The 15,624-nt window shown below is 45.6% G+C and overlaps 1 protein-coding gene across 1 annotated transcript in view; it reads left to right on the forward strand.

Annotated features, from left to right (window-relative positions):
• Nucleotides 1-320: 320 nt before the first annotated feature.
• FMNL3 (formin like 3) overlaps nt 321-15,624 on the forward strand; it is a 52,350-nt gene continuing 37,046 nt past the window's right edge. Inside the window, exon 1 of the mRNA XM_052639416.1 lies at nt 321-573. Within this exon, the coding sequence (XP_052495376.1) occupies nt 448-573 (126 nt within the window). The 5' untranslated portion in view covers nt 321-447. The remainder of the gene's footprint in view (nt 574-15,624) is intronic.

A 15,624-nucleotide genomic window follows, 5' to 3' on the forward strand; every position in this document is an offset into this window, starting at 1 on the left:
ATCGGGCGCAGGCGGGGGCGGGGCGGGGCGGGGCGCCAGGGAGGCCCGTGGGCGAGAGGCGGGGTCTGCATGAATGGGGCGCGCGGCGCGCGGCTGCAGTCGGAGCTCGGGGGGGAAGCAAGAGTCCCGGCCCGGAGTGGGTGGGAGGAAGCGAAGTGTTGGGGGGAGGGAAAGAGCGCGGGGGGCGGGGAGGGGCAGCGCCGGGGCGGCGCGCTGAGAGCGGCGAGGCGGCGGGTGTGAGTGAGAGCCGTGGCCGCGGTGCTTGTCGCTGCGGTGCCGCTGTCCGCTGCACCGCCTCCTGTCGGACCCCGAGGAGCCCCCGACCCGGCGGAGGAGTAGGGACTGGGGTAGCTGGCACTGAGGGAAGAGCTGGGTCCGAGCGGCCGAGCCCAGGACCCCCGGGCGTGGAGGTGGGGGGGCTGAGGCCCCCGAGGGGGCCCCGCCGCGATGGGCAACCTGGAGAGCGCCGAGGGGGGCCCGGGCGAGCCCCCCTCTGTCTCGCTCCTGCCGCCGCCTGGCAAGATGCCGATGCCGGAGCCCTGTGAGCTGGAAGAGAGGTTCGCCTTGGTGCTGGTGAGAGCCGATCCTGTCCCTTCCCCCTCCTACCGCTCCCCCCAACCCCCACGCCCCGATCTCAGCGCCCCGGGTGGGACTTTGCCCGGATTCCTCGGTCCGGCCCACCCCTTCAGTAAGGGCCCCCGATGGCCCTCGACTACCAGCGCCTTCTCAGGCGCTGAGCAGCCCCGTCTGGGACCTCCCGAGCGAACCCTCTACCTCTGGACACTTAGGAGGAGGGGTCCCTAACCCGGGACCGCCCCAGTATCCAGAGTTCTTCCTCTTCCCTCCCTCTTCTGCCGCCCTTCGCACTTCTCCCCACTTCCTTGACAGTCTCCCCAGATCCCTGGGATTCTCATTTCTAAAACTTTGGCGGGAGAGGGGGAATTCGGAAGCTCCGGGCCGGCCCATTCCTCATCCTCAGTCCGGGTTCTCTGACTGGGGAGACCGCCTCTCTTGTTAACATGGAGGCTTTCCAGGGAGTGGGTCCTACTCCCAGCCCAGACCAGATGTTTAGGGGAGAGGAGGGGGAACGGAGAGGGGCTGGCAGCTCGTGAAGGGGGTGGAATAAAGAGTGATGCCATTCTACTTATTTTCAGAACGGCCTGCAGGCATCCTGCAAAGTTAAAGTGGGTTTGCCTAAAAGGACTGAACATGTGGATAAACCATTTCATTAGTGTATTTTTCCAATTGAAACAATACACGAACCATCCTGCCTCCCCCACAACCCCCCCCCCCTTTTTATGTTAAGCCCTGGTGGTTGGTTTTTGTTTTGTGCCTGTGCTTCTTTTTAGTCTTTCTGTAGGTTCCTAAGTGATCTGTATAAGTGAGGTTTTAGGGCTGACTTTGGGACCCTCCTTTGATGTGGGGATTGGACATTGATGTTAATGGCTGTCTGGAACCAGAAGATCTGATCGATATCACTGAGATGGAGACAGAGAATATGTTGGAGCTAAAAATGAAATTTTGGAGAAAGTGAACTAGGTGATGGAACATTTGCTAACAGAGGTAAATCTTAGAGAAACTTGGGGAAATAGTTCTCAGTTGTTCCAAGAACTCTCTTAGAGGCAGTGCCAATGTTGCCTTTATTGTTACTATGGCCAGAAAGGCTGACTTTGCCTTTGCCTGTGAGGAGGGATAAGTTGTGGACTTAGCAGCCTTATTGGATTTCATCTGCTTTAGAATAGGCAGATTAGATCTGTTGGCGTCAGTGAAGCTGTCTAGAGATCCTGGCCTCTCTAATGGTGGAGAGCCTGACATCAGCCCATTGGCACCGTAGCGGGATCAGAGAGGGTCCTCAGGGTTCCAAAGGGAAGCTGGCACCTCTCTTGCCCATCAGCTCTGTGAAGGGCCTGGGGGATCTGAGCCACACATCCTGTGACCCTCTGCATTTCCCCTAGCCTCCTCAGGAGGATGGGGTGAGTCAGTGATTACTAATGTGCTGTGGCCATCTCAGAGGCTGAGGAGGAGAGCCTGGGACTTGGTGCCCTTGAGAACAAGAACTCAACTGTTGGGGAAAAGAGTAGGAGGGAATCTGCACTCCAGTAAGGGTGTGAAAACCCCCATCGAGTGGCATGAGGTAGCTACAGAACTGGAGAGAAAGGGCTGTTGAAAGGTGGACTGATGCGGGACTGCCTTAGGTAGGGGCTACCAGGCTGGTTGTTGTGAGAGCGCAAAACCAGAGTTGGTCATGTCCTCTTTGGAGTTTGGTTGACACATTTGTTTAGTTGGCAGGTTAATGGCTTAATATTCACAAAATGTACAAGGTATCCTGATTACTAGCCAGCAAGCTCAGGTCAAGCCAGAGACCTGACCACCCACTTGCAAGCCTTCCTTTCTGTATAAAGTTTTGATTTGTTTCCTTGTTGCTTTTGTTTTGATCTTTCTGCTGCTGATGGGGAGTTGAGACAGGGCAGGCCCGGGGCTAGTTGAATTTTACCTCATTTTTCCATTTTTCATGCTTTCTTGGAGATTTCAGTTCTTCTTGGAGGCTCTTAAAGATCCCTCTTTCCTCTGTTCCTAAAATATGCCATCCTTTGGGAACTCCATTGGCTGTTTGACTCTGGAACAGGCTCAGGTGTATTTCCTAACAGTGAGGATAAGCTTAGAGTAGAAAAGGCAGGGGCTCTGATTTAGCAATTGTCTTAACCTCTCTGAGCCTAGATTTTTTTCATCTGTACAATGGGGGAAATGATTCCCATCCTGGTGGGATTTTGAGAATTAAGTGAGGTATGTATATAAAGTGCTTAGCACCAGGTACTCAATATAGATTTGTTTCTTTTTTTGGTTGTGTGACAGGTTGCTCCTTTTTCACCATTTTCTTTCCCAGATTGTCAGCCTCACTGTGATTGACGTGGTTTATGAAAAAGTTATTTGTTGGTTTTGCTGAGGTGATGCGCTGGTGTCCTGGGTAATCATATGCATTTTCAAGTCAAAATGGGCTCATATATGGCTCCTCACAATCTCCAGTTAGAAAAGTATTTGATCTCCAGCAGGTTACTTAATCTCTGTAAGTCCCAGGTTCCTCTTATAAATGAAGATAGTAATAGTATTTCCCACATGAGGTTATTGTGTAAATTTAACAAAACTAGAAGTTAAGTCCTTAGTTAGCATAGTCTGGCATCTACTCTATGCTCAGTAAATAGTAGTTTTTAAATGTGTAACTCTCAGCTATGACTCAGATCTGAGAGCACTTGTATTCCCAGAAAAGTATTTTCAGTTCAGAAATCTGATGAAACCAGTTACCCCTTTATGTGTAGCCAGTCCCAGGATATGCTGCTGCTGTCACACGGAGGGCTTCCCCAGTCCCAGTATATCTATGGAAACTCCCCCCCCGAAAAACACCCTGGCTGGGGAAGTTGTATCACTGCTGAGTCAAGACCACAGGCTCCCCGCTTTTTGGTACAGACACATGATCTGACCCACAGTCTCTCAGCTGAGGTTGGAGAACTGAGGTCTGAGGCCGTGAGGTGATTTGTGCAGGAATTGTTCCCAAGAGTGCTGCCCCAGTCTGGTGCCCTCACCTGGGGCTTTCCTCCTGGTGTGCTGAGATGCTGCCCTTCTCCTCTCTGGAGGCAGCTGACATCCCAGATGGATCCCCTCTGGCTGGATCAGCTTCCACCGTTTATTCTGTGTACAGTACAAACAGTATTATTTTCTAGATGTGCCTTCATATTAAAAAGGCTGTGAAGCTGCTATGTTACACTGTTTTCTTGGGATTCTTCCTTACCCCATGTCTTGACAGCAGCCCCTATTCTGTTGAGGACTGAGAGTTAAGGATGGGCAGTTATTGGAGCTCCTCTTTATTAACATCAGGATGAGAGCCGATCTCTGGTCTGGTAAAGCCCCCTTCTGTGTTTTGATCCTGGCTGGATTACTACCCAATCTTAGTTGCTCAGAAGCTAATATGCTGGCCAGTGCTGGCGTAGAGAGGGGAGACAGCGAGCTTTAATGGTCTTAAAAGGATAGCTTTTCTTGTTTGCACCCTGATTTTTCTATTTGCTGGCTTATTACAGATTTGAGATGAAGTCTAAAGGTTCTGATGCCAGAAAAAGCCCTGGATATCCCACAAGAAGAGGCTCTCAGGGCATGAGGGTGGGGCTGTGTGACAGCCTGTCCCTGCCATGGCCTTCTTTCACAGTTCCCTGGTGATGACTGATGACTTGGGGTTTTGCTATAAGTGTAGCATTGATGTGGGAGCTAAACTGGCCTGGGTGCTAGTTGTCAAGAGACTTTGAGAGGCCTCCTTTGACATAGAAAGGGGCTGGGAAAAACTTAGACTAAATATCAAGTTCCAAATCGCCATGGTGGAAATGTTTTTCCCAGCCTTGGGGATTGTGGTGAATTAGTTCAGGCTGGGATAGGACATGGGGGAGGGAAAAGGCTCTTGACAGCAGCTCTGGCCAGAGGAACCCCCTTGTTAAGAGACCCCACTGAGAAGACCCTAGGCCACAGAGAGGAGCCTAATTCCTAGACTTTTCCATATGACCCTGCGTTAGATTGGGGAGGTGTAGGGCTGGGTGGGAGAGGGATGGAACTGATGCAGTGGACTCCTTGTGATTTGAGGATGTTTTCATTGCTCGTAGGGAGATTCAACCTTTTTTTTCTCTTTTCTCTTAAAATAATACTCATTCTCTAAAAAAAAAAGTTTGGGCAATTTATAATTTAGATTCAAGGAAAAAGTCCATATTTTCTCCATTCCTTTAGCAAATGGAGACATGTGTTCTAAAACTCTTCATATTTGTTTCTCTGTTTAGAGTTTTATATCAATACAGTGTTGTGATAGGAGTGTGTGTGTATACATACACATATTTATCCAATGGCTTTTTTTTAATTTGCTTTTGTTATTTCAGTAGTTTTCCCAGGCTAGTCACTGTAAACATTTTTAAATGCTTGCACAATGGTCCATCAAGTGAATGTACTATTGTTAACTCTGCTCCTATTGTTGGACATTTAGTTGTTTGCTTCTGTTTGCCGGCATAAACAGTGTTGTGATGAATATCTTGGTGTACACTTTTAACAGTTAGAGTTTTCCTTGGGATAGAAACCCAAAATTGAACTTGCCAGATTGTAGGATATAATGTTTTTCAGGTCCTAAATATGTATTTCCAAATGATTTTTTTAAAAACAGAGATTAATGCATGTATGTGTCTTTAAAGGGAGGGAGGAGGGTTGAGAATAGCTTCTTTTCTCCAGATTATGAAAATAAAACACTTTTTAAGCAAATTTAGAAATAAAAAGTTTGCAAAGTATAAAATACATTAAAAAATATAAAGAAGAGAATTAAAATCACCTATAATCTCTCCATTTACTTTTAACATTTTGATGTACTTATATTTTAACAATTAGTCATACTGTGCATGTTGTTTTGTAAGTTGATTTTTAATTTGACTATTTTAATCATTTTTTCATTTGTTTATCTTCAGTATCGTGATTTCATATCCGCAGAGTATTCCATAATATAGTATTTTATTAATGCCTTATATTTCTTCTGTCGTTCCTTTTTGTTACTATAATTAACACTGTGATGAATTTTCTGTGCATAAATATTTGTGTGCATCTCTATTTCCTTGGGATAAATTGCTGGAAGAGAAGTTACTGGATCAAAGGCCTTTGAGAAATATGCCTTCTGAAAAGGTTGTACCAGTTGGCTTTTCCACTGACAATGTGTCTCCTTTCTCGATAAGCTAATCATTACTGAATGGTTTAGCTTTAAGTACTTTTGCCAATTTAATTAGCCAATATCTTGTAGTATCTTGTAGTGTTAGTAGTAGCTTGTTCAAATTTGCATTTCTTTGAACATTTCCCCATAAATGTTTTGGCCATCTTTTATATGTGTTCTTAGTTCTCTGTTGGGGATTTTATTATGTATACATATTTCTGTGTAAAAAGATGTATACACTTTCCACACTTTTTCATTATAAAATATTTTGCATGTATGAAAGAGCATATATAACTATAATGTAAGATTAAAATAACGATAAAATGGGTACTAGTATATCCGCTGGGGGAGTTCTTAGAATTGCTTCTTGCCCCTTAATTTCTTCTATTCTGCTTTTTTATCTGGGGTGAGAAAGCCCTTTAGCTCAGGACCTGCGGGATCTGTGGCTGCAGCTGGGGCGGTCCAGGTGGCAGCCGCACCAGTGCTTCATGGCTGTGTCTGTGGGGAAACAACCGCTGCAGCTGGTGAGAGCAGGAACTGGCTGTGGTGGAAATAGCTAATCTTCAGTGAAGTGAAAAAAGCAGCCAAGGTGGAGAGGAAATGAGACCACAGATCCTCCCCTGCCCCTGGGGTTGCCTGGGAAGGCTGGTCGGAGCCAGGGCCCCCGCTCTGTGGCCGAAGCGGAAGAATCTGCCCCGAGCTGAGTGCAGTCGGCTCAGGGACAGCGGCGCTGGCCGCCTGAAGCCAGCGTGTGATCTGGTCAGCCGGGCTGCTCCCCTCCATTCCGGGGAAATGTTTCTCCCAAGTCGGAGCTGAGTTGAAGCAGTGCCAGGGAAAGGCCGGGGGTTCATTCCAGTTCGGAAATGCTCTTCAGAGAAGAGGAAGGACCTTTTTCTTTGAAGATAAGAGAGGGTGCTGTCTCCACACAGCCCCCACTCCCCGCTTCTTGCCGCGTACTTGAGAGTCCCCTCTCTGGATAGCACCGTATGGAAACGTAGGGTATTAAGGCTGTCATCCACGAAGAAGAAGGTTCCGGAATAGAGATGAACTAGGCAGCTAGAATTCCCGAGTTCCCATCTCCAGTCTCTCTTTGCCTCCCTCGGCAGAGCCACATTTTTATATCTTGTTTTCCTTGCATGGGAGGATGAATCCCCCAGGAAAGATGTAAAGGTATCAGGCTGCCTCTTGTCCTTGAGATAACTCTGGTTGTCTTCGCCTCCCACCCTCCTCTATACTTCTGTTTTCATCTTTCTGAATCCTCTTCCCAGAGTCTCTCATGCTTTCTGTCTCCCATCATTTCACAACAAAATTGTGGGTTGGGAGTTTGTGTGTTGGGTAGAGGAGGACCTGGATAGGTTTTGGGCGAACAGTTTTCCCCACTCCCTTCACTAATATGCATATTCTTCTCAGTTTATGAAGTACTTTGAGGTACTTGAAGGGTGTTCTAAGTAATATTCAGAACCACAAGAGGAGAGCAGAATTATTTGACTACTTTTGCAGGTAGAGGAAGGATTTAGGCTGTTGAATACCCATGAAGGTTCAGTTCTTGTCCTCATCTCTTTCCTTGTTCCCTGCTTATACCACCTTCTCCCCTTCTCCCCGGTTATTCCCAGGGCTGGCTGGGCTGATAGTCCTGCCTCTGGGTCCCTGAAAACACGAAGGAGGAGGTGATGCACTTTCCTCCTCCCCTGCTCGCTCATTTCCACTCAGATCTAGACCAGAGAGTGTCATAGCCCTGCTCCTGTTCTCAGCCCCTCTCTAAGGAAGAGCACGGCCTGAGCCTGGTGTTTGGGTACTTTCAGAGATGGTTATCTAGTTTTACGAACTATCTACAGTTTAGAGCAGAGTTAGGTTCCTGTCAGTTTTTGCCAGCTTCCTTGCAAGGAGCTGGGAAGCCAGCCCCTAGATCCTCCCAGTATTTCCCATGAAGCCTTAAAAAACATGGATATTTTGAAAGAGAAAGCACCAGTTTTGGAATCAGCTTGATAGCCTTTTTTCTCCCCCCAACTGATGACCATTGGCAAAGTCTATAACTTTTCTGATTCAGTCTCATCTTTATGAAATGATTATACCTACTTTACGAGGTTTTGAAGATGTTTAAAAAGGACAACATAGTGAAAATACTGTATAATCTGTAAAGGTTCTACAGTTTACTGTTTGTGGCATATACATTACCCGCTGTATACCACCTCTTAATGTGGTTTTCAGATGGGGGAGGTATTGTCCCAGGGGGAGTTTTTGGTAAGTGAGGATATTTTGGTATCACACTGACTAGGAGAGGTGGGGTGGCTTTTGACATTTAGTGCCCAACTAAATGCCTAAGTGCCCAACTAAGTGCCCGACTAGGAATATTAAACATCCCACAGTGTTTGGGTCAGTCCCACACAATAAAGAATGATCCTACCCAAAATGCTAATAGCACTTCTGCTGAGAATTACCTTCTGTTGATCTGTACCTCGCTGTTTTGTGATCCAGTTGGGGATGAAGCTTTAAGGGCGGTAAAAGTCAAGGCAGAGCAACAGTGTTTGGTTTTTCTCATGGTTTTCCCATTTCCTGGTACACCTTCAGGGAAGAGCTGGACCTCCATCTTTTTATTACCTCTGTCCATAGGTTTAGGGGCGGGTTCCCTGGTTCCTTCTGTACTGTGAGTTCTGTCGTACAACTTGTCAAGGAGCAATTTGGGGTACACATTTCACTGTTGACCTTTACTAACCCCGTTAGCTCCTCAAGCCAGGGGACGTATTCTTTTAGGTTGGGAATATGTTTAAGAGCTCTTTAAACCGTGTTTCTGGATCTTTTGAGTAAAGGACCCTTTTGAAAATCCGCTTAAATTTGTGACTCCTGATTCTAGTCATGCACACAGCCCTTTAGGGTTTTAAACCCATTCTTGGGTCTGCTAGGGAACCCCTGGCTTTGAGCCTAGAGGAATAGGAAGGGAGACGAGGAGAAGCCACTGTAGGAGCTCCTTCATACAGACAGTACTCAGTATTTTTATAAGAGGAAGGGAGTCATTTATCAGTTCAGATAAAAGGATGCCTGTGTTAGTAGATCCAAAAAGAGAGCGTGTTGAAACGTGGTTGACTGCCATTCAGAGGGAGATATTCTGGTCCCTGGAGATCTTAACTTTGACTAGGGATACTCTGTGGTGAGGTCTGCCCCTTTGAGCCAGACCTTCAACCTCCAGGAACATCCAGGTAGGGATGGCAGGATGTACTTTGACAAGCCAGGGGAACCAGGGGCATCCTTGCAGTGAGGCCCTAAGGTTAGGTCATCTCCCTATGTTTGGAGGTATTACCTGCCCAAACTGCAGCTCTCTCCCACAGGCCTAAGGTCTCTGGGGAAATCCAGGCGGTTGTGGCTTCCCTGGGCATGCCTTAAAGGGGATTTTTGACATACAGTTTCTAGCATTTACTTCCTTTTGCTTTCTACCTTACCAAGAAAAACAAAAAAGACCTTTGCTTTTATTGACTACTCAGAATATTTCATACCAAAATTTTGTGAAGAAAAATTCAGATCTTTGGAGGGCTTTATTTATTATGAAAAAAAAAAATTTTTTTTTCAGGACAGCGTTAAGAATGACTTTTCTGGGTGGAGTCTCCCATTTCATCCTTATAGGAGTGGCTCGGTTTCTGCTCCACCAAATGCCTAGACTTAACTCGTATTGCTTAAGGAAATAATTCAACATTTGTTGGGTATATGCCACATACTTTTACACGAATTATCTCATTAGATGTGGCAGTTATTTTATGTCTGTTGTAGAGGTGATGAAACCAGGACTCAGAGGAGTTAACTGACCTGGAGAAGGTCTCAGCTTAAATGTCACTTAGAGAAGGCTTAAGTAAAAATTTTTGTTTAGATATTTTTGTTCATGCTAAAAGGATTTGATAGAAATACAGCTTCTAAAAGATGCTCATACAGATTTTAAAGAACAGAGAAAATTTTTCTGGAAGAATACAAATAATGAATACCTGTGAAATGCAGGGAAGGAATCATAATAGTAAGAACAGGAAAGTCAAAGGGAATTTAGGTTTATATATTATGTTGACATTTCTTACACTCAGACGGTAAAGCGTCTGTCTACAATGCGGGAGACCCGGGTTCGATCCCTGGGTTGGGAAAATCCCCTGGAGAAGGAAATGGCAATCCACTCCAGGACTATTGCCTGGAAAATCCCATGGACAGAGGAGCCTGGTAGGCTACAGTCCACGGGGTCGCAAAGAGTCGGACACGACTGAGCGACTTCACTTCACTTCTTACAAGGAGAATGTATTTATGTGTTAGTTATACAATTAAAAGTTAAAAAAATTAATCTCATTAGAAATCAAAGAAATGAACATGTCAATGATACACTGGTATACTAATCATCAGGGCAAAATTTTAAAGACTGACAGCATCTGTGGTTGTCATTGGGCTCCCCTGATGGTTCAAATGGTAAAGAATCTGCCTGCAACACAGGAGACCCAGGTTTGATCCCTGGGTCGGGAAGATCCCCTAGAAAAAGGAACGGCTGCCCACTTCCATATTCTTGCCTGGAGAATTCCATGGACAGAGGAGCCTGGCGGGCTACAGTTCATGGGGTCGCAAAGAGTCAGACACAACTGAGTGACTAACACAACGACATGATTGTCACTAATAGTACATTAATGCACCGTTAGGGGTAGTGTAATTTGGTACAGACATTTTAGAAGATATTTTGTAGGGTCTGCTGGTTTCATATGTGCATGCCCTTTAACTTGGTCATCTCATATCTAGGAAGCTGTCTTACAGAATTGTTTATGCATGTGCATGAAGGTGCACGGAAAAGATCCTCAGGACAGCATTGTTTACAGTAAACATCTGGGAGAAACCTGATTGTCCATTTCCTGTCCATATCTATTCCTTTACCGTTCATCTGGTTGCTTCAGGCAAATACTGGGAGTTATCCTTCGTTTTTCCTTCTGCTTTCTCCATACCGTCTATTACCCTGCCAGTTCCATCTCCGAAAATATGTCTCAGATCTACCATTCTATCTCTACTGCCTCAGTCCAAGCCAGTATCAACTCTGACTTGTATTACATCCAACAAATTGGCCTCCTGATTTCTTCCACTGTCCCTTTCTCCATCCTCACATCCATTTTCCACAAAGCAGCCAAATTTGAACTGTAAGTCAAATAGCATCATTTCCTGCCTAGAAATCTTTTTTAATGGTTTCCTTCTTGAAGGAAAAAACAGCAGACTCCTGGCTTTGGCCCTTAAGAGTGCATTATTTTGGCTCCTGCTGAGTTCCTTAACCTTACTCGCCTTCCCGATTGCTAGCCTCCACATTAGCCTTCCTTGAGTTAGGACAAGTTCCTTCCTTGTCTCAGGGCCTTTGCACAAGCTGTTTCCTCTCCAGGAATGTCTTGTCCTTGGATTTTCAGATGGTTCAATCTAGTTTACGCTTCAGGGCTCAGTTTTTATAATATCACCTCTCAGAGAGGCCTCTCTTCCTTATTATTCTCTATCTTAGCATCCTATTAACTTCTTTTGTATCATTTTCTATTTTAAAATTCTTTGTTTAATTGTTTATTATCTGTCTCCCCAGACTGTTGATTCCATGAGGGTAGAGACTTTCTGTATGCTTATCACTGTCCACCCCAATACCTGGGACTGGGTAGGCCCTCAATAAATGGTTGTGGCTGATGGGAATCTCCAAGATATTTGTGTGTGTGTAAATACAATAGTCTAAAAGGGGAATTAAAAGAAGACTATATATAATGCTTTATAAAGCAACATGTGTGTATGTAAATATATAGAAAAAAAGGCCTGGAACAATCAGTACCAAGCTGTGGGTTCCTGTGGTTACCTGTGGAGGGGGATGGATAGAGTTGGGGACCAAACAGTGATTCCTTTTTTATTCTATAAGCTTTTGAGTTGATTAATTTTTTAAGCTACACATATCCACATATTTGTTCCTCCTTTAAGGGAGAAAGAGGAATAAAAATAGGGGAGGAAGATTCAACTTTTGCTGCAAAAAAGAAAGCTCCTATCTCTCACTCTGCACTGATCCAAAAGAAGAGAGCAGGAGGGAGAAAGGACACCACTGGGGTCATTCCCTGCTCTGTACTGAGCTTGACACTAGTTTTCATAGTAGGAAGAATCCTAAGAGATGCCCTTATGCCCTGAGGCTATATTTTAAATTCATAAATCTAGGCACAATCTCAGTCCGCCAGACACCGGCAGGTTGTGTATTTTTAGCCTCTTTCATTTCTAGGCTATTGAAAGCTGTACCTCCAGCCTCAGCAGAGCTTTAGCAGATGAAGTTAGCAAAGAGAATAAACATGAGCTCTGGGCTTCACTGCAGCTAAGCTTCTCAAAGTTAAGTCAGTTCAACAGCTGGGAACTGACTTAGGAAACTATGTTCTCTAGATTCTAGTCTCCCAGAAACACGAATAGCTCATCATTTTCACAGCTAATGTTTGTTGTGTGCTAATGGTAGGCTGGTCACCTGGCAGACACTTTATACACATTATCTCACTTAATCTCCACAACTTTATGAAGTAGTTATTATCTCCATTTTATAGATGAGGAAATGGAGATCCAAGAAGGCTAAATATCTCACCTAGGTTCACACAGCTGGTAGGTGGTGAAGTCAGAATTTGAATCCAAGCAGTTTGACTCCAAAACCCACATCCTTAACCACAATCTCCTTCTCTTTCTGGGGTCAGCACCTCCCTCACCTTCAATATTGTTTTGGTGGGGATTGTGTACATTACGGCAGAAATCAGGGGAAGTAGGACAAGTCATCTTTTGCTGAGAGGTGTGGTGGGAAGGTCTGTGCTTCAGAATCCCAGCCATGCTTGGGTTTGAATCCCAGCTATCCCATAGGACATTCACTGTCCAACAAATGTTTCCTTCTTCATTTACTCTGTGCCAGTGATACCACTGGGTATACAGTGGTGAAAAACAAATATCGCCTCTGCCTTCATGGAGTTTATGGGAATGCAGATATTAAATGAATAAGTACTTAATTACAAATCATGTGTCCTTGGAAGGCAAAGAACAGGTTGTTTGTAGAGAATGTAACCAACACGCTCCTCTAAATGAAGGCCAGAGGCAGCCTTGGAATCTATGAGAGACTTTCTACGTTCATCTAATTTTCCTTCCTTTCTTGCTTTACTAAGAAAATAGGTCTTAGGTGTCTGCTGTATAACACTTTCTTGAGTGCTTTGGAGAATACCAAAAAATAGAAGACAAAAAATAGAAAGACAAAATATGCATTTAGAACTGTACTTTGAATGACTAGAGAATTAAAACAAGTGCATGTCCTCAGGTTATCTGTGAGGTTCTCTGTATGCCTCAGTTATTTTATCCACAACGTGGGGTGACTATTTGTCTTGCTTAGTCACATGTGTTTTGAGAAGACCAAATGAGATCATGAGGTGATGAGGGGCCACATAGCTCCAAGCACAGAAGGACTAGAGGGTTAGGGAAGGATTAGCATGGCCTAGGATTGCTAATCAGGCAGTGCTCTCAGAAGGATGTGGACTTGAAGTCAGGTCTTAAAGGGGACAGGTGTGGATTAGGAGAGAGGAAGCGGAAGGCTAGAGCAGAATGGGAGGGGAATAAAGAGGAGGAATGAGCCAGATCTATGAAGGGCAGCCAGGAGACCCACCTGTCAGGGTAGAAGATCCTAGTTCTAGACACAGACATGAGCTTGGATCAGAACAGTTGGCCAGTTCACAGAGAGTTTGGTCTGAAGAGCGCCTGATTGTTAGAAAAGGCTCTGGGGGCCTTCCTGCCCAGAGTTTCAGAGGGGAATAGAGATTCGTTGATAAGTGGTTCCTGGCCATTCATGGTCTTGCTTGTAACAATGAATGATTGAAATATACAAGAAAACAAAAAAACCCGCTCAGTCCTTACAGGTTAGAGAATTCTAATAATTTGATTTAAGTAAAACTGGATGGAAAATGATCCCAAATGTCACCCCTGAATTGCAGAAGTCTAAGGGCTGTGAGAGTTAGACTGTCAAGAAAGCTGAGCGCCGAAAAATTCATGCTTTTGAACTGTGGTTTTGGAGAAGACTCTTGAGAGGCCCTTGGACTGCAGGGAGATCCAGCCAGTCCATTCTAAAGGAGATCAGTCCTGGGTGTTCTTTGGAAGGACTGATGCTAAAGCTGAAACTCCAGTACTTTGGCCACCTCATGAGAAGAGTTGACTCATTGGAAAAGACTCTGATGCTGGGAGGGATTGAGGGCAGGAGGAAAAGGGGATGACAGAAGATGAGATGGCTGGATGGCATCACTTGATGCCATGGATGTGATGGTCGTGAGTTTGAGTGAACTCTGGGAGTTAGTGATGGACAGGGAGGCCTGGCGTGCTGCGATTCATGGGGTCACAAAGAGTCGGATACGACTGAGCAACTGAACTGAACTGAATTGAAGGGCTTCCCTGATGGCTTAGATGGTAAAGAATCTGCCTGCAATGCAAGTTACCCAGGTTCAATCCCTGGGTCAGGAAGATCCCCTGGAGGAGGAAATGACAACCCACTCCAGTGGAGAATTCCTTGGACAGAGGAGCCTGGCGGGCTACATACAGCCTGTGGGGTCACAAAGAATCGGACACAGCTGAACAATGAACACTTTCACTTTCAAAAAATATAGATGATTCTATTTCTAGTCACCAAGTTTAGGGGTAATTCTTGGCGTTTGCCAAACTTATCTTGCCTTCCTTTAAAGTGGAATGTGGTCGTGTACTAAATAATTTATATAATTAACAATACCTTGTTATGTTAGGTGTTCATTTCATACTACTCATTACATAGTGTCCAGTGCATGTGTTCTCCTTTCTGCTTGCTAGCGTTTTCTTGTACACTGTATTAGGGTGGGGGGCAGTGGGATGGCACCCTCTCCCAGCTAGTCACCCAGGCTGGACACCTGGGGCTCACTCTTGGCTGCTGCTCTTCTTGCCTTCTCTCTGTGTACCACCACCGCCGTAGCTGGTCCTCATCTCTTGCCTGGTCTGCTGTAGTAGACTCCTTAGGGGTCTCTCTACTCCAGTCTTGCAGACCCAGCCCCACCTGCCTACTACTCCCGCCCCCATTCATCTTCACAGCCATATATAAAGATCTGAGTGGTAGGTTTTCTAAGAAAAGAGAGTAAACCTTGGGATGGGAAAGAACTTTGCACATCCGAGGAACTGAAGGAATGCCAGATTGGTCAACAAGGATGCTAAAGAGACGTCAGGGATTGTAGAAGAAAGGTGACCAGGGCTCAGGTCATGGAAACTTATCAGCCTTGATAAGGAGTTTGGGGAGTGACCCGATGTGTTGTATAGTGTGAAGAGTTCACTGTCGCTGCTGTGTGGAGAGTCCCGGAATCTGGCTTTCCTCCGGGCAGCCTGTTGGCCTGAGTGAGACCAGGCTCCTCAGTCAGCTCTGCCCAGCAGGGTGATCGAGCCCTCTGCTCTGTCAGGTTTGACTGGTGTCCAGCCCTCTTTCCTATATCCACCTCAGGCCAGAAAGGGCAGTGCCTCTGCTAGGCTGGCCCCAGTGTTTGGCGTGCCTGCCCATGGCCTGAGCCTATAATTTGGTGGGTTGGCTGGTTACAAAAATAAAAAGTGCGACCTATAACTAAAGCTGAGTGGATTCAGTAAAGAGGGAGCTTTTAATTTGCAGAGCTCCTGGGCTGTGTTTAACTGGAAGAGAAATGTGTCTCCTCCCTAGGCACTGCTCCATTTTCTCCCTGGAGTACCTGCTCTGGGTGAGTTAGGGTTTGTGGGCCTGGTGGGGTGAGGTTTAGGGAGATATTTGCAAGGGATGTTAGGGTCCAACAACAGGCTTGATGGGGCTTCCTGGGAGGCTGGCATTATTCAGTTGCCTCTCAAATAATCCAGTGGGAGGCACGTATTTTTTCATTTTAATAAGTGATACATTTAAAAAAAAATTTATT

This window comes from Budorcas taxicolor, chromosome 5 (assembly GCF_023091745.1).
Source record: "Budorcas taxicolor isolate Tak-1 chromosome 5, Takin1.1, whole genome shotgun sequence".
Lineage (NCBI taxonomy): Eukaryota > Metazoa > Chordata > Mammalia > Artiodactyla > Bovidae > Budorcas > Budorcas taxicolor.